Consider the following 22,164-nt stretch of genomic DNA (forward strand, 5'->3'; position numbering starts at 1 on the left):
AATGATTGGCACATGACAAATCTGTCTTGTGGAAATGCCAGCAACCTTGCTGCAAACCCATACAACTAAAACAGTACTATACAGCCCTGGACTAGTCCAGTAACATATAAATTAGATACACAAAATGCAGTAATTTCACATCCATGCCATTTTGTGGCCAATCACGTCAGCATGAATGAAGGACCCGTAAGAATTCACATACTTCCCAAACTTCTGAGAAGCAAGAGTGAAATCTCGCAGCTTGCAATTTTCACATATTAGGGCCATGCACAGTGCTTCCAGAAACGTGTGCTTGCTGAAGCATGCATCTGTATTGACGTGGCCAGCCCAAAGCAGCATTTTTTTTTTACACGAGACGCACTGCCTCCCCTCACCAAGCACTGTCGAGGACTAGGCTTGCTATATACATTCCATAACAGTATGCGTGAAGGTCACAATGTCAGCACAGTTTGTGGCACTAAAAGCATGTAACATTTTCAGTAGCAGTGCTAACACATCTCTTTGGTGAGAACATTCACAAACACATAGGAGCTTTCACTATGGACTTTCCATTCTATAATTGAAACACGTGTACATTACAGCACACACAATTATCACGCCTAGAAAAAGGCAAGGTAAGGTTATGTACAAAAAAACAGCTCGTGCTCACTATTTCTATTTGATATCTAGCTTACGTGGCCCCCAGAAGTAGTACACAAACACTCGCATTCACAAGCAATCTCATCAGGCTACAAAAAAGCCACATTCATAGCAAATCTCCTGCTGAAGTTTTTAGCTGCGAGGGCATTTGAGCCTATGAGCAATTATGCTAAGGTGATCGTGTCGATTTTCAGCAGCGTCCATCAGAAGCATTCACAGCATGAATGTTATGCCATGAATACAATTCTCCACTACACTTTGCCAAGTCAGCTCCTAGCTTGCTGTAAATGTGCTATGCGACAGCTGGAGAAAACATTGGTAAAAGCATCCGATTTGTATGCGGCTGCCATACAAATTAAGGTTGTGCTCGCTTTAGGAAATAAAAAGCTCATACTGTTTTTTCTTTTTCACAATGGCACTGCTAAAGGCTATCACACAACATAAAAATTTGCTCACTAAAAAAGTTTCTGCTGCACATGGCATCCCACTAACTAAAAAAAAAAATACATCACCAACTTTCAAAGATTCACACACAATCAGTGCGATTCATGCAGCAGAGTATGTACTAGCATTGGCATTTTTCTGGATAGAACAGCCACTACTGGCGACGTGTTGACCATGCAAGCATGTGGCATGATCAAGTCCAGCAATCTCGACTCTCGTCACGAGTCATCTCCCACCCTTCTACTCCTTCTCCCCTAAAAGTAGTGATTTCATCTTCACCATTTTGTCCCCTGCCAACCAAGGCTTCTTAGGCCAATGCAAAACACTTTCTGTGATAATGACATTTCAATGCTAACGCACTATAAAAGTAGTGTGAATATTACTACATAAACTAGTTCTGGCATTAGCTGCATCTAGATTTGCAATCTAACGAAACCTGAAATTCACTCATCAAGTTTTCTAGTAACTGTAATGTTCAGGCAAACAAAAGAGGGCAGTAAAGACATGAATTTCCTTTATACTGTATTAAATTTCCGAAATATCATTTCCAGATGGCTCTTAGCCTTTTACACACAGCCACTCTTTCTACATGTACCTTTCTTCCACAACCTTCTCTAATTAATTAAAAACAAACCGCCAGCACCTACTAGAGTTCACGTTAGCGCCAGGAGCAACCGACAAATAGCAGCAGCTGTGCTGCACACAGGTGCCACTTTGCAAGCAAGCTGGAACCCCACGGGACTCAATCATGCTTGTGATTTGCCCATACGTATTTGTTTTAACCAGTAGTCTGGGGAGTGAAAAAGGAAGACTGCATCCACAAAGCCAAAGGATGCCTATCCTAATTTTTCTACCTAAAAAATAAAAATAATTTGTTCTGCACAACATTACACACTGCTGCCAAACATTAGTCGGTCCATTCACACAGGTACTTTTTCGAGAGCACTTCATGCACTACAAGTGCATATGGGACACTACACCTCCTACAAGGATTACAACATACTTGCTCCCTTTCACTTGAAAGATCACCACCTGAAGGAATTCCCAATCGCTGACAGCCAGAATCGTCGCAATGCTTTCAATGCAGCATATGCATTGCTTACAAAGCTTGTGGATCGTTAAAGGTTGTACAAAAGCCCACAGGTGAAATTGCAGCACTCGATGAGCTGAAGTTGAAACGGTTGGCAGCTGGCTACAATTTAGGGCACTCGAGTTTGTTCAATCAGCGATAACAGGAAATGCCTTCAATAACAACGCTTAGCAAAGTGAAACTGCAATGGCTGACAGCAGGTGAAACATGTTGTGAAATATCTCACCCTCAAAGCATCTGACAAACCAAGTAGATTTGAAAGCAGAATATAAAACAATGCAAACCAAACTATGCACATAAAAGAGAAGCTGCAGCCAAAATATGTTAAAAGGGACAAACTATAAGACAAAATAAAAACAACTAGAATACATGAAATAAATAAAAGCAGTTTCCCATTAAGAACATTATTTAAAGGTTTCAAAAACCACAACTCTGGAAATATACAACAGTACATAAACACTTTTTTACTCTGAGAGCCAGCCGCCTATGTTAAGACATTTGTGCACTGTTTTTGTGCCAATAGTACCATGAAACAAACGAAGGAACATAAAGTGAATAGAGTGACACTATTTCATGTGGCCCTGTTTCCAGGCTTCAGCTGCTGCCTGCAAAACCATTGTGAATGCATTCAAGTAATACACGAAAGCCCACAAACCCTCACTGGTGCTTTAATTCAATTTGACAACTGTGCACTAGCGCACAGTACCAGCAGCAGCAGCAAGTGTGCCTTCACAGCAAGAGTTCAGAGTCCAGTGGGAAGGCCGTATGAAACTCAAAGATGGGTGCGACGTCCACAAACAGCTCCGACGACAGGCCACCCTGAGAGAGCAGGCCTCGCACGAGACAGCAGGCGAGGCTTCTCATCCGGGCTTGACGCGGGGCCACAGGGCACTTGGAAAACTGAAACGTTCGGGCAAAAGATCTAAGCGTGGCTCCTCGCCAGGCACCTGTAGGTTGTGCAGCACGTACTGGAAACTGGGGCAAGGCAGCGTGCAGTGGTGGGCAGGCGGAAGGCAGGGCAGGAAGCAGGCAAACAGTGAAAAAAGAAAGAAAGAGGAAGCACGAAGGTGAGGATGAAACCAATTGCCATTTTGCTTGTCCCAGAGATAACAGGAAAGAAGAAGCTGACAGGCACAAGTACACAACTTTTTCGACTATGTAGGTGCGTGCAAGCATGCACTCTCTTTCCACAGGTGTGCTTTTAGTAGTTGCCATGGTAGTGGTTAAAAGATGCATGCACACACATGCTCTAAACGGGACACAAATTAAACCTACGATGCGGCACCGAGGCTAAAACTTATGCCATGACCTGCTTTAAGTGGCTAATTTGTGCAATTCAATGAGTGTGTGGTATATTTAATCCAGAAAATAAAGTTTTAGGCCTGCACGGCAAAAAGTGTGAAAAACGATGAAAAATGCTGCTGAAGGTGCTCTTAGCATACTTAGACTGCTCAGTGGTTCTTTGTTTGTACATTCATTTAGAATATATGGTGCAGTTGTGCAGTTTCCATCCCAATGAGTACCTCATATAAAGTGAACATAAGCTGCAGTGCTGTGTGAAGTGAGAAAAACTGGTCAGCAGTGACATGAGAAAGAAAAAGAACAGTCTGCCTGATGCCAGTTCAGCCATGCAGAGAAAGTCAGCAAGGTCAAAGAAGGTGTTAACAGGTGTCACCTCTGCAATGCATGCGTGTAAGTTTTTGTGTAAGACATCTACTGCAGTGTAAGCTACACAATGACACAAGAAGCAACCAAGCATGTGGCCTAGTTACGCATGCTATTGGATTTGCTGCTCACAGGTGCCGATCATTGCTTTGCGCGAGCAAGCAAGCAATTTGATGAAAAGACAAGCTCGGCAAACAGAAAACTGTTTAGGGCCGCCAATTTAGAGTCAGCAGCTGGCATGTTTTGCCTTCGCATGTTTAGAACTAGAACAAAGTGGAAGCCTGTGCTGCTGCTTCGTGCTGCTAATGACAACCTATTAGCATACGCCACTGTCGTGTTCAAGCACACAGAAAACGTGGAAGGGGGGAAAAAAAAAAGAGAGGGCACAAAAAGCTTCCAGCAAAACAGCAATGCCTACCAGTCACTGGGGTTGAGTGCTGTGTTCTGCCCCTCCTTCAAGGTCCAAGATACGGCAGCGAAATCATCCTATAACCTTATTAAAGACCCGGAACCTTTGCCACCAAACAAATTTTTCAAATTAGCACCATTCCAATTTTGAAAACAGGCAACAGATCATAAAAACTATCACAAAACACGAAGAAGGGCTCTAAAATTTGAACCACAAACTACAAAAGAGAAATAGGAAAAAAAAAAGAGGATAGTTTGGCTAACAGTGATATGATTTGACTAATTCTGAGTGATTATGCAAGCCAGGCTGCACTGAAACAAGAACAATTATGCTTTGTGTAGAAACAACAGCAACTAAACAAGACGGGAGCTATTAATAACCATTAATGCGGAGGACCTGTAGTTGAGTGATAAATCAGGGTTACTCTACTTTTCAGTGTGCCGCCTACCCGACAAAAACAGTCTGCCAGCCTCCTTAGAGAGCAAGCTTAAGTGCCACTCTTCTAGAAAAACATGCAATAACCAAAGCTGAAGGCAAAAAGCTTTGAAATGCATGCTGAAGCTTCCCTTGCTGAAAATGGCTTCTCTAGTTCCTTTCTACTGTTCTTTGAGAAAAACTTCTTTTTTTTTCTCTCTTTTTTTCTCCTCTGTCTTGCACCATCAATCGAAAAAGTAAATGGACGATGACTACAGTGGCAGGAGCTACTGCATGGCCACACCACAGTACTCCTATCTCATGCCACACGCTCTTGGCGTGTGGCACTCCAAGTGAACTTCACACAGGTGTTCGTCATGCTCGAAAAATTTCTAGCGCGGTGTTCAGCTGCTCTGCCGCAGAGAGAGTCATGATGAAACTCTTGGAGTAAGCAGCACAGTTTGCAGCACCTGCTACTTATTGCGCCCACATGAAGAAAAAGCATACACCATGGTAGACATTGATGCAGTACTGTGACACTATTACTGTACAGTGTAAAGATGGCTGATAAACTTCATAAACAACTTCCCATTGAAAAATGTGCTTCCTCGGTACGGCAGAACTGAAAACCCTGCAGAGTGTTGAACATTACGCAGACAAGATGAAAAAGTTAGTTCATTTCCATCCGGATGCACGCTCTAAGCAGACGCCTTCAGCACTAACGCCTGTTTATCATCAAAAGAACTGACTTCCAAGTGCCAGTGGCATGTGACATTTCTGATAGTTTTCATAAATTGATATAAATAAATTTGGTGTTCTTGTGTTCAGTAACAACTGGACTACACACTTAAATATATGTTCAAAGGTCAGACAGTGACAGTAAAATTTTTGATGCATGTTTCTCAAGTTACCTTTTTTTTGTCAAGTGCCCTATGGAAACTGATAATGATGGAGCGAACGGATTTCAGTGAATGTTGTATGGCTGTTTTCAGCAATTATCTCAGCTGCCTCAGCTTTCCTTTTTCCCTTAATAAAGTGTGACATTTTAGCAATTAGATCAAATTGGGCCCAATGACTGCCACATGCTTTTTAACTTTCTGATCAACAAAATGACTTTATGGGAATTTCCTTAGCTTTAGAATGTGCAGTGAAATTTTAGAGATGTCAGCATGTTCTTAAAAAAAGCTCATTTTAAATCAGAGGCTACCATAATGATCTGTAAGAAATGACCTAATCAGGACATTTTATTTTGCTATGTCCTTTCTCCCAGGCGCAATATCTGAAATCTAAATGCACATTTGAAATCAGCATTCTATGCAGCAACTGCACGCCGGGTTTCAATAAGATATGTTGAAATAAAGGAAAAGGATCCTCGTCCCCCCTGAAGTATCTGCTGTCTCGTTCGATCATTTTCAAGAATGAAACTTGCTAACAATATTCAAGTATTAGTTATGATACATAACACACTACCCATGCGCAGATGGCAAGAGCCTTTGAATTGCAAAATGGCATGAAGCCGGAAAGGACACGCACACATACAAAAAAAAGGGGGCAGCATGCACAAATAAAAAAATTGTCACTAAGACACTCTGATGCCTGACAAATACAGAATATGGTGCACTTTTAGTTTTATAGACAAGATCTCTCATAGCATTGCAGTGAAAAGAGAAGATCTGGAAATGTGCTCAAAGTTCAACTTTTCAACTGATGAGGAGGAAAGTGTGCACGAGACATTGGGGTAAAAACACAGCACTAATTTTTAACACGCAAGAAGTATAATTGGCAACATAAAACAAAACACCGCTTCATTCCTTAACTGAGCAATGGTCTGATGCTGTGTGGCTGACCGCTTGCGATCCTACACCACGACAGCACCATGCCACCAATACGCTCATTTAATGGCAATGCCCACTCACCTCTGTTGCGTCAGCAGCAGAGCAGCCGAATGACGCACTAGAAATTTCTAAAGCAAGGATAAGTCTGTAGTCACTCAGGGATTCTCACTACGAGCATTGTGGTGTGGCTTCGCAGCCGCTCCTGCCGCTAGAGCATTATGCCTCGGTTAGTTTTCTTAGAGGTTTCTGCAAGTGTGCTGTGGTCCATAAATGGTGCATGACTCATGACTATGTCAAATGACGGTGATGAATTCAGTTACAAAGTCTTAGTCTCTCCATGCTGCTTTCTTTCTGCTCTGAGGGTCTGCTATGTAAACGCTCTGCATCAAGACACCAGCCACTGCAGGAGCCCTCAGCGGTGGGTAAGAGCAAGTCTACCTAGCATCCTAGATCAAGGTTTCAACAGCATGTCCACAGCCAACTTGGTTGCCTGCCTTGGAGGCCAATGCTTCAAGCAAGCGACAGATTTAGATTTTTAAAAATGGAGCAGATCCCTCCTTTTTCCAGCTGCAGAGCAGTCATTTACAGCAAGAGGGTTGCCATGTTCCAGCCATAGCCGCAAATAAAAAAAAATAGAGGCATGCGTAATAAGGAGTAGTACTCACAATCGGCGGATGCCGGAGGCCTTTCCGAGAGAAAAAAGCTTCTCCTCGGGCTCCTGGTTGATGGGTCCCTGGACGGGCAGGTCTTCGTCCCTGACCGGCGATGGGGGGTCAGCCGGCCTGGTCAGAAGCGAGGTTGCCTCATGAGCCCACCACCTTTCGTGGAGGACAAGGCCGCTCATCAGTGCACAAAGTCCAGGCCCCCCGCCTCTGTTTTGCTCAGTAAGCTACACCGGCTGTGCTAACTCCTTTCGCAGCTGCATCAGGACCACACATGTCCATGGGGTCCTCCTCCTGCCACTGCCAGCCCCTCCTCACCTTGCTGACACTCTCAGGCAGTGACCAGAGAAAGTTCTAGCAGCAGTACACCCATACCATCATTCTGCGACTCCAAGACCCTGAAGAGCCTGGCACTATTCTCTACAGCTGTCACAGTGCTGACTGATGACAACAAGGACTTTGAAGATATGAAGCAGAGCGCACCACAAGCAACAGCCAAACGATCTGAGTAATAGACACTTTCAGTTTGGGCACGTGCACAGTGGTTACGTACGCCACGATAATGCAGGCAACTCACGCGGATGTGCAGATCCGTACGTGTCTCGACCACTCCTACAGGTGCACATACACTGTAAATTACAGCACACGTCCACTGCTGCGTGCATTGTGCGATGCGTTCACAGCATGGCGGCACGCTGGTCGCCCGCTTCGGAACGAATACATCTCGCCTGCTCCTTCTCCAACGCAATAGCTAGCTTTTAATGGTGGCGATCACTTTTTATGCTCACTCTCGCCCACAGGCCAATGCATAAGCTACGCATATTCGTTGTTTTCTAGATAATTTGGAGATTTTGAATCTAGTAGGCCAAGCTGTAAGCTGCGTACATGGCCGCCATAGAAACAACATGCATCCTCAAGATTTTTGTCGGTGCTTTCATTTTCTTCAGTCTGTGTAGTTTTTTCGTGTAATAAAAAGGCTGGCTATGCAACTATTCTTCTCATCAGTAATTATAGATAAACGTTTCCTTCAAACCAGAGCTTCGTGCTTAGACTTCTTTTTCTTCGATGTCGCCACTGTGCACACTGCACGTGGCGGATGCTGTGGCATGGCCAACTAAAAGTGTCACGTTCGCGCTGTTTGCAGCACATGCAACACAGCGAGCGATATGTACGCACACTTACTACGTCAGCCCGATATAAGCGTCTAATGGCTAGCACCCTCGATTTCCTGTCGACTCAGAGACATGCGTGTCTCTGCCTACAGTTTAAAGTAAACATATAAATGACCATCCATGCTCATCACCATCATCCTCAGCCTGACTGTGTCCACTGCAGGATGGGGATCCCTCCCACAGCCCTCCATTTAACCCGGTCGTCTGTCACCTGAGGCCACTTCACCACCACAAAATTCCTAATTTCACTCACCCTCCTCACTTTCTGCCAATTCTTACTATGTTTTCATTCCTTTGGAACCCAAACAGTTACCCTTAGAGAGCATCGCTTATCTTTCGCATTAATATGCCCAGTTCTCCTTGATTTCGACTAAAACAACAGTAACTTGCATTTGTTAATTAACCAACAATGCTTGCCTGTCTTTTCCTGTTAATCTCATGCTAATCTTCTTCACACCAGTACTTTCGAGATGGCCTGGCCTGCTGGAAATAGCATTCATTCCATTAGAAGTTGAAGAAAGCAAACTTCTTAATCACTTGGGTTTTCTTTACCAACTTATTGTAGTCATATTTATATGTTTTATGTAGCACCAAAAAGACTTTTCCAGCATACACATTTTCCCTTTGGTGCAGCGGTTGACAGTAAAGCTTTTCATTTCTGCAATCACTACTCACCTATTCTGCATGCTCAGTACTGGCACTATAGATACTTTACAAAGAAGGTGTGGATAAATCATCACAAATACCTACGACTTGTACTCAGCGTACACAAAAAGTTTCACAATTTCTGAGCATCTGTTCAAAATTGTGCTGAATTGCAATTTGAAATACCATGACCGTGTAAGACATTTCCTTTCGTATCACGAATGACTGGGAAATAAATCAAAGACGAAGCACTACGCTTCTATTCTTGTACTGATGTCACTCTAGCCATGTACCAACCAGCTCTGATACAACCAGTCTGCACACGTTGCAATTAGATTTCAACCATTTCAGATTTAAAAAAAAAAAAAATATGCATTCTTCTTCAGTCGGCACTGGTAACCCTCACAGACTGCACAAACAAATGTGACAAGCTCACACTCCTTGAAAGAATGCAAACATTACTGGCGTGATTACCTTGGTCTGTACAGTGCCAGCTCGTCTTCGAGATCACTAACTCGAGCCTTGAGCTCATTTCTCTCGAATAGGATGTGCTTGAGCTCATCCAAAGTGAATCGTGGCCGGTTCGGGTCATCCAGGTCGATCACCACCTTCCCTTTCAGTTCCGGAACTTCATCCTTAGAAACAAAAAAAAAAAAACAGAGACAAGAAAACAGCTCCCGATGAGTGCATTGCCACTCTTGTCAAGAATGCTCATAATACAACATTTTGGGCGAGTTGGTTACATACATTCATTATTACAGCGCAAAGACGGCACGGAACAAGAGGAGGACACAACAGCGCTGTTGTGTCCTCCTCTTGTTCCGTGCCATCTTTGCACTGTAATAATGAAAGAATGCTCATCATAGGCAAGGCTTGATAGGCCTTCCACTCTGCTTAATACAACAGTCACTGAAAGTGGCTCAGTGGCCACAGCATACGCCTAATGTAAAGACTAACTTTAGCTGGCCAGCCGGTGAAGTCCGTGAAATCAGCCGCTCAGGCCGAGGAGGGAGCTTGACCTGCTTTTTTTTTTTTTTTTTCGTGTTTGAAATGAACTTCTCATGACTTGCAGCTGGCATCGGTGTTTGAGGCACAAGACTGGGGCAGTTTAGTGCTTGCGTTTTATCTACTGTTTACCCCTAAAGAAATCGCTAAAATGCACGCCCATTGCTCCCTTCTCTTCTGCGCTTTTCAATAAGACACTAACAACACGAAGGCCAAGCGTAAGGGGTCGGTGTGGGTACGAAGGGGCTCTTGTCCGCGTGACACCAGAGGCTTGTCCTCCAAAAATACTGTTTTCCAGCATGGCTATGCGCTGGGCACAGCGTGCAAGACACAGGGGTATTCCGAGAAGTGGTTCTGTTACTGTCACGATCTTAGGCCAATCGTTCTGGTCAGATAAGGGTGGTGGTCGTGAGCTGTAGTTCCTGAGTGGGAACCCGTCATAACGGCCACGCGTGCAGCCATGCTGCTATCGCCGTCCACTGTACTCTGAGATGCTTTTAGGAGAGGCTTTCCCCGAGATGCCGTTCCAGGAGCAGGATGAGAACATCGCCAGGGTTCCCAACACGGCTAAGTGATGTGTCAGGTTGCTTGTCTGTGCTTTGTTCTCATTGCAAAAAGAGTGCAGGTGACTGCTGCGATGGGCACAGGGCAAGAGGAACACCTGCTTTGTCCAATCACGCTGCTTATGACCAATAAATGGAGTTTTCAAGCTAGGCGGTGGGAAACAGGTTTGAACGAAAGGTGCCAAACGATAGTTGGTTGTTCGGCCTTGGGTTCTGGCCTAAGGTTCGTGCCTTGCACCGACGGCTCTGCTGAAAGTGAGTCTCTCCCATCCAGTAGACCGTGTCAGCTATTTCCATTGTATTGCTGTAGTAATGGCTTTTGAAACTTTTGTAACATACACAATGTAAATATAAGTTACTCTATATAAAAGTCAACAGTTTTTTTCCTTCCTCAAGATCCTTAGGTCTCAAACAAGATGTCCGGCTCTGATGGGTGAGCGCCTCTAGAGCAATGGGTTCGCTGCCTAGGCAATGAAATAGTTAACTTCAACCTCTCACTGGCAAATGAAAGAAGAAAAGATCCTGTAGTCTTCAGTCCTAAAAAGCATAACGTTTGATGTTTGGTTCTCAGCTGCTGCAAACCCAGTTTCGTGGAGGCTGACGTTGGGCTGAGCCTCATAGCTCGAATGCAGTCTTGGTCCACGCAAGTACAGTCCTTCAAACACCTGTCTAGAGCAGCTGAATGGTGCATGGCCGGGCACTGCCTCTGTGGCTGCCTCGTTGGCTTGACCAATACTGACTTTTTTAAAAACCACACGAATGATGGGTATAGTTCAGAGCACTAAGTCACTCGTCACTGCACTACCCATCGTGCTACTCACGTGCTCCAGACAAGCATGCGTGACAATGTGCAACAAAAAAGCTTGGAAAAATGGGGCCAGCGGCAGCCATGTTTACCCTTGTCAAGAGGAGGTCGTTGTGGTCTTTAACCGCAATGCCTAGCCGCTCCTGCATGGTCTCTAGCTGGCTCTGCTGGTCCTGCAACTGGGCCTGCAGATCACCTCGCTCCTCACACATCTGCCTCATCTGCTGCTGCAGCCGGCGGTGACGGCGGGTCTGCTCCTGGGCCGCTTTCTTGCTCGCTTCCAGCTGCTGCTGAAGCTGCAACATCACATAAGCCGTGCATGTCAGAAAGCTGCATGTTTCTGAAAGGAGGCTCAAACTCTACAGTAGATTAAGGCAGAAGGCATCTTTGCCTCTGTTCTGCTTAGCCAGTGAGTGAGAGTGCTACAGCACATGTGTGAGACATTCAGCCAGCACCATGCAAGGATGATGCCATTCCGTTCACGTGAGGGCCAAGTGCAGAGCTGATGTATGCGAGGCGACACAGGCAAATGAGCCAATTTAAGTTCAAGAATAAATATCACCTGAAGTGATTGTCAGTGCTACACAGACATTTGGAAGATAATTTTTTTTTTCTTTTGCACTAAGCTATGATGTAGCTTCATAACGTAGTTCCATCTCTTATAAAGTTAAAACTCGATTTAGAGAAGCTGAAAGGAACAGCAAATCATTTCGTTAAATCAGGAACTTCATTAGTATATCAAGGGAAGCATCTCTCGGTCAGTTAATCCGATATTCATATTTTATGATACAGCAGCATCCAGGAAGTACTGCAGCATTATACTTGTGGGGCGTAAATGCACAAAAATGAAATTGCGGCCTGTGGAAACTGTCAACACCGTCAGCACACAAGAAAAGAAGCGACAAAAATTGTTACCTCAGCAAGACGGGCCCCAGGGGTCAACAAACTTATTTCCTACCAAAAAAGTCACTGACCTCAGCTTGCGTGCGCTTTTAACAACGACTGCATGGATTTTTCGTAAGTCTCAAGAGTGCTGAGCGCATCTTCCGCCCCCTCTCATGCATTCCTGGAGACTGCCACAGCAAATCAAGGGCATCCAATACTTCACCCGGTGTCGGCAGGCAACATGCCACTTTCTTTTACCGGTGGCCCACTCTGCTGAATTCAACTCAATGTAACTCATCTTTTACTGCATAGTTCAGTAAAAGCAGGACGAAGTTGCTGTGCGATATTACCGTTAGCTCACATTCAATCATTTTTTAGGCATTTCCTACAAAATAGAATGAAACTACGAGTACGAGACCGAGAAATTAAGTATGAGAATGGTGCCCGTGTTCGCCAAAGAAACGACGACACGTAGTCCAAACCATGTCTAACAAGTAAGCATATGCATGAGTTATAATGCATGCAGCCTTCAATCGTGATCAGTAAAAGTTGTATGCGCTCCGTGCTAGCTGCCGCATGGTGCACATGCACAGAGGCTGGTTCGTGTCAACCCTTCATTGTGATGAGCTATTCGAAAATTACTCATCTTATTCAGCATGTTTGTGCCAGTTGATGTGAATAGCAATAATCACAGCTAGCTCAAATAGCACATTGCAATTACGCATATGTGCAGCTTAATGGCACCAGCGGGTGATCGAAACGCACATGGTCATGACTGATCAGCATGCATCACATATCGCATGCGTATGTTTATTTCTGGTGAGTACAACCATGTTCTTGTTGACAAGTGGAATAATTACTAGGGTCTTTTCGTCATTTATTACAACGCATATGCCAAACGGCTGGTTAATGGTAAAACTTCGTTACCATGTGCTACTTGAAAATTCATCAAGTTAACCGGGAAGTTGGCACTGGTTGATGCGAGTACACGCAGCCGACCACAGCCTGTTGGCGAAGCAAATGCTAGCAGACGGCCCGGCCTGCACTCTACCATTCGTTTAGGAACCAGCCAGCGCCGATCCTACACCTGAACCGAAGGAACCGATGCTGCACGCTAGCGGCACCACCGCAGAACTTTACAAAACTGGTGCAGAGAGTGCAGCCGAATCGAACAGACCCATAGCTTTCACAAATCTTCAAATCGCAAATATTCTCTAACATTGTTCGTACAGGCGCCATAAGAAAAGATTCAAGAATAATCAAGGACTCTGAAGGCCAATCTAATCATTTCAAGGACTTACTACAAGCTATATTTACAAATTTTGAGACACGATCATGTGCACACTCAATTGAAAAAAAAAAAAAAACTTGACACATCCATGAACACTTAACCCTGCACTGTACTTTTATGCTGAATCCTCCTAAAACAGCCACCTGGCCATTGCGTTTCCCACAGCTATGCTAAAAGCTCACAAAAAAAAAAAAAAAAAAAAAAAAAACAAGTATGCCTATGCACTAGCACCTTCCTCAAAACATCGCAGCTGATGATGGGAAATGATGGGATGGTTTCTGTCGATGGTAAACTGTGCAAAGAAAAAAAGAAGAGACAATCATCCCACGCCTTGTGGCGACCAAGTAAGTACTGCCTTTCTGAAGCACGTGTGCCGTAACTGGGAAGGGGCTGTCATTGCCTCGTCAAAGGCGCCAGCGAAGGTTGGGTACGCACTGGGCAGAAGACAACGGTGCATCTGGCCTTCTTTCTCCTCACTGCTCTGTTGTCAACATGTGGAGAGGAGTAGCCACCAAAAAAATGTGCACAAAGCCACACTGGCTTGGTGACACATCTGTAGGCAGGGTGCAGTGTCGGTCTGTTCTTTTTATGCTTTGCCCCCTCAGTTAAATGCATGAGCCCAGAGTGAAAACGCAAAGACTATTTATAATTGGCAATATCTCTGGCACTACATGTGCTAGACCATCAGCTTTCTATACCCTGCATTCCTTCACACTGCAATATAGCTGCACTAACATACAGAGAACAATGTAAAGTTTAGCAAATTGGAGTCAAACATCAACAGGTGCAACGCAGCACTACAAGATGACAGTGGCCTGTACCAAGGTTGCCAGAACTAGAACATTTGCTAAAAGCAATTAATATGAGCACCCACCTAACGTGCATCTGCTAAACATAGGAAACTCCGAAGAAAAAAAATTTCTTCACCGATAGGTAGGAATAAATGCACTAAGAGAGTAACTTTCCTTATTTGTGAGTTTTATAAAATTTATGCACTGTAAATCATGATTTCCATTTATGAAGTGAGACTTTTCAAGAACTTTCAAGCATTTAAAAATAGCAAGTATTTTCAAAGGTCTTGAAAACGGTATTTTAAGGTTCGAGAGTTTTCAAGAGTTTCAAGGGCCTGTATGCGCCCTGTCAAAAAAATGTCATTCTTGTATGAACCTGAACTGTTGAGCAAGAATTGTGTTCATATAAATACTTTACACCAATATTACAGCTGTAATGCCGATAATTAAAGCATAATGAATAAAAAAACTGCAATACAGTTCTCAAGGCATTTATTATATGCTAATTATTGGTTCCAAAGACGCACATCCATTATCAGATTTTTTGTGTATGGTGTGCACTTCAAAACTTTTCTGTAACATAACTACACCAGCAGCTAGAAAAGGCTAGTCAGCACCCCTGAAACTTGAGCTAACAAAAAGCATAGGTAGCGTCAGCCTGCTCAACTTTTCTCGGGGCAAACGTCACAGGACATCGCACAGTGAGCTCAGACACACTGTCAAAGCAGCACAAATCTGTTGTCAGCGGTGCAGCCCAGGTGGAGGGAAAGGAGATTCAATGAAGCGTATCAGAATGCGATAGCTGGACCACAGTTTCTTCCTCTTCCTGTCTTTCTCAAGGTCCATGCATGTCTTTCCACCCTCCTGTTGTCTATCTCTCCTCCCTATCTATCTAAATTTATTCTATGCCACCACGTGCCACAAATACAAGATTAACGCACGCCAGTTTACATGCTCACATGTACACATACAAGCATGCACATGAAAAAAATTGCAGTTGATGCACCCTTACAGATTCTATGTCAGCAGCTTTCTTGGCCGCGTCTTTCTCGTACCGGCTGAGCTGTGCTGCCTGCTTGTCAAAGGCGTCCCGCAGCCGTTCAAGGACGACTATGTCCTCACCCAGCACGACACCTGCACAGAACGCAGCAGGACTTGAGAACACAAAGGAAGAAGAGAAATTACCCGCTTTTTCACCTCGTCTAATGCAGTTACATGAAAAGGTGCTGCCAAAGTAATAAGTAATCGTGGCATATGTGCATAAATAAAAGGATATTTCTGTAAGTTCCTAATTAATTTAGTTTATTCAAAGACTTTTTGGATAAACATTTAGAAAGCTTGCAGTTTCAACCATCTCCCAATGGGGGAGGTAGCCTCTAATTTTATTGCGAAAGCAATACTACTTTCACTATTCAGCCCTTCGCGTAGTGAGGTGGTAGCTACCATTGACCTTTAGCATGACCTTTGGCGTGCCGCTAAGCACAGCTGCGCAAAAACAGGGGCCCCAACTCGCGCCGTCAACTCGCGAGGCGGTAGCTACCAACCGCGGCCTAACTCTCGCTCCCTCCGTGAGGGAGCGCTACAACCGGAGTGACGTCATCCCATCTGCCGCAAAAACAGGGGCCCCAACTCATGCCGTCGGCGTGCGAGGCAATAGCTACTAACCACGGCCTAACTCCCACTCCTTCCATGAGAGGCGCTACAGCCGGAGTGACATCATCCCATCTGCAGCAAAAACAGGGGCCCCAACTCGCGCTGTCGGCTCGCGAGGCGGTAGCTACCAACCGCAGAGTTGCAGTTGTGCCACATGCTCCTAAAGCTAAGAAGAATTATGGGGCTGCAGCCGCAGCTACTGCCGGGTGTGCAATGTTGGATACTATAGGAGGTGGCCTAGCGGCAGGTGGAACAAACGCGGTCTCCAGGGATGCTTTCATTTCTGCTGGCGTAAAGAATGCTGTTGCAGCCAGTGCCGGAGCGGCAGTTGTATATTCTGCCTTAACCTCACCCACAACCAAGTATATTGTTGCAACCACGGCACTCCTTCCCTCGCTACTAGTTATACATAGAATAACCAGGTAGCACCCCGCAATAAACAATAGTTGAATTATATGCCGTGGCCAGGGTGAATCACTGCATAACCATAAGCATAACCACAAGCACCACAACCAGCTACACCACCAGCTGAGCCTAGGTGTAGCCATAGCTATTGCTTTTGCGATTACCAGGCTTAACCAAACTAAGCCACTGCCAATTTTTTTACCCATGTTGACATACACAGACTTGCATGCATGAAAATTATGAAAACAACACATAAAAGCAAAATGTCTATGAGCAAACAGAGAGATGATTCAGAGTTTTATCTGGATGTGTATTCCTGTGAAAGGCCACAGGTTTTTTAAAAACCATATAGAGCCAACTAAAGAGAGCAAGGGGATAATAGAAGCATTCTGACTAGAAAAATAAGTAAAATACACTCAGATGGCACAAATATAACCTAAATCATAAACAGAATCAGTGATGCATCACAGCAGGTGAATGCACAGATACAATACACGGATGCAAGCCTTTATCACGCATCATATAATAACCACTATCTGCTGCCGCACACAGGAAATGGGCCTAGAATACTGAATGCAATCTCTCTGCCTTTTAATTAACAAGGCTGATGAGACAGCCATGACTGGACTTGTTTCTAAAACAGAGCCATCTATAAATAAGAATAGAAGGTGCCCCATCACAAAGCAGAAAGTAAACATGGTGAAGCGCCTTTGATGAAAGAGGTAAGATACCGAAAGAAAACATCACAAATAAAGAGATGAGACAGCAACCCGTTGTGACCTCTGCCAAAGACTAGAAGATGAAGGAGCCCGACTCAGAACCCAATGTCAGGAAACTCAAGGAGACTGAACAACGAGGGTGCCATAAAAGCTCAGACATGCAGCTGTACAAACAGGAGCTAGTGGGATGGAGAGAAAGAGACCCCATTTCTTCTTATCTACATGCCCTCATGTGACTGACAGTCACTTTACTGCTGCAGGAAATCGCAAAGGTGATGGGGAGGAAAAGTACAGCGTATCAATGTCAGAGATAGACCACTATCTTTGACCAGAACTGCTCCAAGCTGGAATTGAACAGAGGGATATAACAAACATCCCCACTGAGACACAACTTTGACTTGTAAAACTATTACCACAGCTCAGGAATTTGAGATATGCACTTCTCTCATTACAAGAGGGAAAATAGGCAAGTTCTTGCTAACTATAACGTACTAACTATCGGCTAAACAAACAGACCACTCACTGAAGGTGCCAGATCAAACATCTGGAAGAAAACTGCAATATCTAAGAACTTCCAACACAGGTTCCCAGAGATAGTATATCACACCTCAAAGCCAAATCTACGCACTTTTTTTTTTCTTTTGCTGATTAAGAGCTCAGAAATAGGGTCACTAAATATCTTAACTATGGAGATGTGATGAAGGAAGTGTGACCTCAAAAGCTGAAACCAAATGTTTCCACTAAAAATATGAGCACTTCATATTGTTGCAGAAAATAATACAAATGTGGAAAGGGCTAGGAAGTCCCTGGTGAAAAGGATGTAACTGAATGCAAGTGAAAATAATGAAACAAAAGGACAGAAAAGTGGAACAAAAGGTTGACCGATAATACTATCTCCAAGCGGACCGCACACATCACATTGCACAGCATCATTCCAGGAATTCAACTGGTAGGCATAATCTTGAGATAAGGCAGCCTTCAGGGCTTTCCTTTATATCTTTCTTTGCTTCAGACCTTATCATTCAACTGAAAGAGGTTTCGAATGGGTACTTTGTCCTCAAACAAATCCTCTTGTAGAATTGAAGCTTATAAAAAATCCTCTTGTAGAATTGAAGCTTATAATGAGCTAGCATGACAACTTCTAAATGCGGACGGTGTGTTGATGCCACGTTCATGCACTAAAGTAGCAGCAGAGGAATATGTTCTTACACTCCGAAATGTCACTACCAACAGAACACTTTGTGGACAAATTTACAGAGCGACATGGAAAAGGTAATGCCTGTACACTAGCAAATACACCTATCGGGTGCACCAGCGAATGGTAATGAAGCTCTTCAAAAAGACCCAGTATCCTATCCCAGTTAATTTGCCCTTAAAATCATAATTAAAAAGTAGGAGATTGAAAAAAAAAAAAAATACTGCACTGCTGCCTGCGTGGCATTATATCAAATAAGAAAAAAAAACTTTTTGGAAGAGTTAAACGTTTCAGCCATGGTACCATGCCATTTCCGACAAAGCATTAATTTCCTTTGTAATCATGCTTGACCATGCCAAGAAGATTGTTTCTCTATTATATCTAATATCATGTCATAAAGCTAGAATATCAGCGTAATGTACTACAGCATATTTCCTTTATTGAAGATGAAAAAAGAAAGCGATGTTCTGGGGCTGAATATACACACTGAATGATCACATCATAAAAACTGACACAATGTTGTCAATCAGCATCCCTTATCGGAGTCGAGCAGCAGGAGTAGGGCTAACCTATAAGTTTGCGACAGTTTTTGTGATGTGATAGCAGTGCAATTCGGCCTCGGGTCTGTGTCGGTCGCAGTTTTGGTAACTCACTATGTGGCTCGCACTGTAGGGAATGGTGGCTCTCTTTCTCCTTAAGCGAGCTGCTCAGTTTGGAGTTTTCCTCCTGCAGACGAGCCACAAGGCCCCCGAGATCTTTCATTTCCTGTTGCCAGACATTTTCGTACTGTTCCATCTCCTGCGTAAGCAAACAATGCAAGGGCACATCAGAAGCAAGGAAAAAAGTCAAAAAGACAAACATTAAAGCTCTTCTCCAGTGACGCTAGCTAAGAATGATGCTAGGTGGTTCACAGAAAGAAATGTGCGAATTTCGCGTAATTAGTGGGGGTCACTTTAAAGAACAAAGTTCTGCTCTACTTACACAACTGCAAATATTTTTCCGGTTATCGGCGTTCTTGAAATGAAACAGTAGAGATTTTAAGGCTGAAATTACGGCTGCTTGCTCCAGCGACACTATCCACTCAGAAAACACAACAGTCCACTCAGAAGACAGAGCTTGTCGTTCAGCACATATTAAAAGAAGCCTCGAAGTAACACAGAGATGTACGTGCTTTGAATGGTATATAACGCAGCGAGAATTAAGAAAAAAAAAAAAGAAAAAACTGTCAGTGACGACGACGAGCAGCAGCCGACTGTGAGCAGCGGTCGCCGATAAGTTCACACCGTGCGCCCAGATAGGTTCAGAGAGGAGAAAGCCGTCGATAACTGTAGGATAATAAATGAATGCCATACTGCCGGCTTGTGCACGAGGTTGCCGCCGTCCACGCCTACACTGCTTGCACAGCGAGGGAAAAAAAAAAGCAAAAGCAAACCAGCTTGTCCAAGAGGTAAATGCGTCATGCACGCTCCTCGCAGCTTTCAACTGAGTAACAAGATATCGGAAAGCGACCACACTGAATTGAAAGTGAAAGCGTCGAGAGAATCCATTTTCTCTACAAACAAATGACGGCGTTAAAACCCCGAAGCCGCGCCTTCGTATATGAGTCATCGCGCATTACGAGTGGCCTTGGGGTTTAAACTATTACTACATGTGCCGGCTGACTTGTCCTACAGGTAGCAGCGAAACGAAGAGGCTTTGTCAAGGCTTACAACAGCGCGGCAGTGCCGTGAAGAAGCGAGCAAGCCTTGTCAATCATGTGCCACTTTCGGGTCGCCTGATCCGTGACGCATTCCGCCGCAGGCGCCTACGGGAAAGTTGGTCGCCGTGGCCTCGGGAGGAAACAAACAAGCAAGCTAGCACTGCACTGACCTTTTCGAGCTTGCTCCGAGACTGTGCTTTCTCATGCTTGTCGTGCTCGAGCTGGTAGATTTGAGCCCGAAGCTCGGCGATCTCGTCGTGGGCGCTGTCATTCCTGACGGCGTAGGCTTCGAGGTATTCCAGCACGCGGATCACCTTGGTCATGAGCTTGGTCACCGCTTCGACGCCGTAGTTGTCAATGAATATTTCGAACTCTTTTCCGATCTCTTCAGCCAGGCTGTACACGTCGTCGACGCTGAGCGCTTCCGAAGCGCTCCCCATGACGTCGCAATTTTTTCTACCTCGCTTAAGAATCAAGAGCAGCACTAGCGCAAACCTATTCAGAAAAAGTGCTAAGAAGGCATCCACAACGGCTGCACGTCCAAGCCATCAGCTGCGGCCATAGCTACTGAGAGCGAGAGACATGGCGAGAGAGGATATCATTAACACGGAAGAGTGAGGAAAGCATCGAGGAAGGAAAGCAAGAAAGCACAGAGAAAGAGAGGAGTAGAATATAGAAAAGAAAGAAGAAACATTCTTTAATATCGAAGTATAAAACTGTGAAGTAAAGTTGATATAAAACAATTTTTTTTCTTTAAATTATAACTTATGAACAAAAAGTGTTGAAAAATGGAGAAGCATTACTGATTTTGTTAGAACGCCAGAGGCGGCGCTAGCATCGCATTCGGTAGCAGACGAAAAATTCGCGCGCTTGCCCGCTTCGTATTAAATAAGACAGTGCAACAAGTGACCCAAGTTTCAGCTCTCCTGTATTAATTTTATTTTGGAAATCTTTTTAGTTGCATAAATTTAATAACCCTATGAGCAACACATCTTCAGAATAAAATGCTGATATTATCTTTTGGTACACTGGGTTTGGTACACTAAGCTTCAATTTGTTTCTCAGCCGTCTGACGGAACGCTCCTGTGGAATTTGTGTTATATCGGTAACGATCGAGCCGAATTTTTCTGCATTACTACTGAACTTTTTGAAGATGCTGTCTCCATGGACGAGAAGTCAACTTCTACATAAGCATAAGATGAGCCAAGGATGCTGTCACCAGAGAAACGAGGCATGGTTGGAGTCAGCAAATGGGGATTACCTATACCATCGCCAATGTGAGTATATCAGCGGACAGTAAGCACCAATAACACACGTTAGCATACCCCCGGCGCTGTGCACATCGAAGGCTGTGTAATACGTCACATCATTGCTCTCTATGGATCCTTTTTATTTTACCTCGCCGTCTCAATCTAGCCTTCTTTCACAATACGTATACTGCTGTTTACTACTGTTTTTTTTTTTTTGTTTTTCTTTTTTGAAAAAAAAAAAAAACGTTGCTTGGCTCTCAGTGGTTATACTGATACATGTGACTTGAATTTAATTTGACTTGCAGTAAAAGTTGAAAAAAAAACAAAAAAAAAAACAATTTAAGAAGGAAAAAAAAATCGCTACTTGATTCAAACGCGTGGTCTCAATTGGGTGCAAGAACTCCGAGATCACTGTATAGAACTGAATGACAGTGTAATCACTAGCCTCAGCAAGTACATGATACTCTCATTATTTAATATTTTTTGTTGAAAAGATGTAACATACCTTTTTGTATGATCAAGTAAGTGAACACCGTTGGTATCGCATTACTACGTAATATCCGCGTCCTCGCTCCAGTTGTATGAAAACGCGAAGTGGTTGTCTGCCTGGAGATTGTAGTGACGGTAGTCTGGTGATCGCCCCGCCGGGGTGGTGCAGTGGTAAGACGCCCGACTACTGTGCCGAAGTTCCCGGGTTCGAACCCGGCCACGGCGGCTGTGCTTCTATGGAGGCGAAACGAAGTGGCGTCCGTGTGCTGTGCGATGTCAGCGCACGTTAAAGATCCCCAGGTGGTCGAAATTACTCCGTAGCCCTCCACTACGGCTTCCCTTTCTCTCTTTCCACTTTAACTCCCACTTTCATCCCTTCCCCTACGGCGCGGTTCAGGTGTCCACAGAGCAAGTGTGACAGATATTGCGCCTTTCCCTT

At 44.3% G+C, this 22,164-nt stretch overlaps 1 protein-coding gene across 5 annotated transcripts; it reads right to left on the bottom strand.

Moving 5' to 3' along the window:
* Positions 1 to 1,093: 1,093 nt before the first annotated feature.
* On the bottom strand, positions 1,094 to 20,607 carry LOC146196059 (RILP-like protein homolog). Of its 5 annotated transcripts, none has more exons than XR_014706074.1 (8): positions 19,269 to 19,856; positions 18,941 to 19,085; positions 15,328 to 15,449; positions 11,441 to 11,644; positions 9,450 to 9,610; positions 7,162 to 7,314; positions 4,257 to 4,350; positions 1,094 to 3,073 (listed from the first exon to the last, which is right to left on the bottom strand). XR_014706074.1 is itself a non-coding variant. In XM_084598071.1 (7 exons), the coding sequence occupies exons 1-7, from the start codon at positions 20,424 to 20,426 to the stop codon at positions 3,034 to 3,036; spliced, it is 1,095 nt and encodes a 364-aa protein (XP_084454197.1). In that variant the 5' UTR covers positions 20,427 to 20,607; the 3' UTR covers positions 1,094 to 3,033. The 5 variants fall into 5 exon arrangements, 3 of the variants coding, with proteins under 3 accessions (XP_084454197.1, XP_084454195.1, XP_084454196.1); XR_014706075.1 differs by having other exon boundaries at positions 7,162 to 7,278; positions 19,269 to 19,852; XM_084598071.1 differs by lacking the exons at positions 4,257 to 4,350; positions 19,269 to 19,856 and adding an exon at positions 20,157 to 20,607.
* Positions 20,608 to 22,164: the final 1,557 nt, after the last annotated feature.

This window comes from Amblyomma maculatum, chromosome 3, assembly GCF_055883805.1.
Source record: "Amblyomma maculatum isolate TAMU_Amacu chromosome 3, ASM5588380v1, whole genome shotgun sequence".
In the NCBI taxonomy this organism is placed as follows: domain Eukaryota; kingdom Metazoa; phylum Arthropoda; class Arachnida; order Ixodida; family Ixodidae; genus Amblyomma; species Amblyomma maculatum.

Bases quoted from the DNA above. Each gene is read 5' to 3' on its own strand.
- LOC146196059 (XM_084598069.1), bottom strand. From the start codon at position 19,637: ATGGCATTCATTTATTATCCTACAGTTATCGACGGCTTTCTCCTCTCT. The intron at 9,611-11,440 runs GTAAACATGGCT...TTTGTTTCTAAG, and splicing joins ACGACCTCCTCTTGACAAGG to GATGAAGTTCCGGAACTGAA. The intron at 3,074-7,161 runs GTGAGTACTACT...CGAACGTTTCAG, and splicing joins GCCTCCGGCATCCGCCGATT to TTTTCCAAGTGCCCTGTGGC.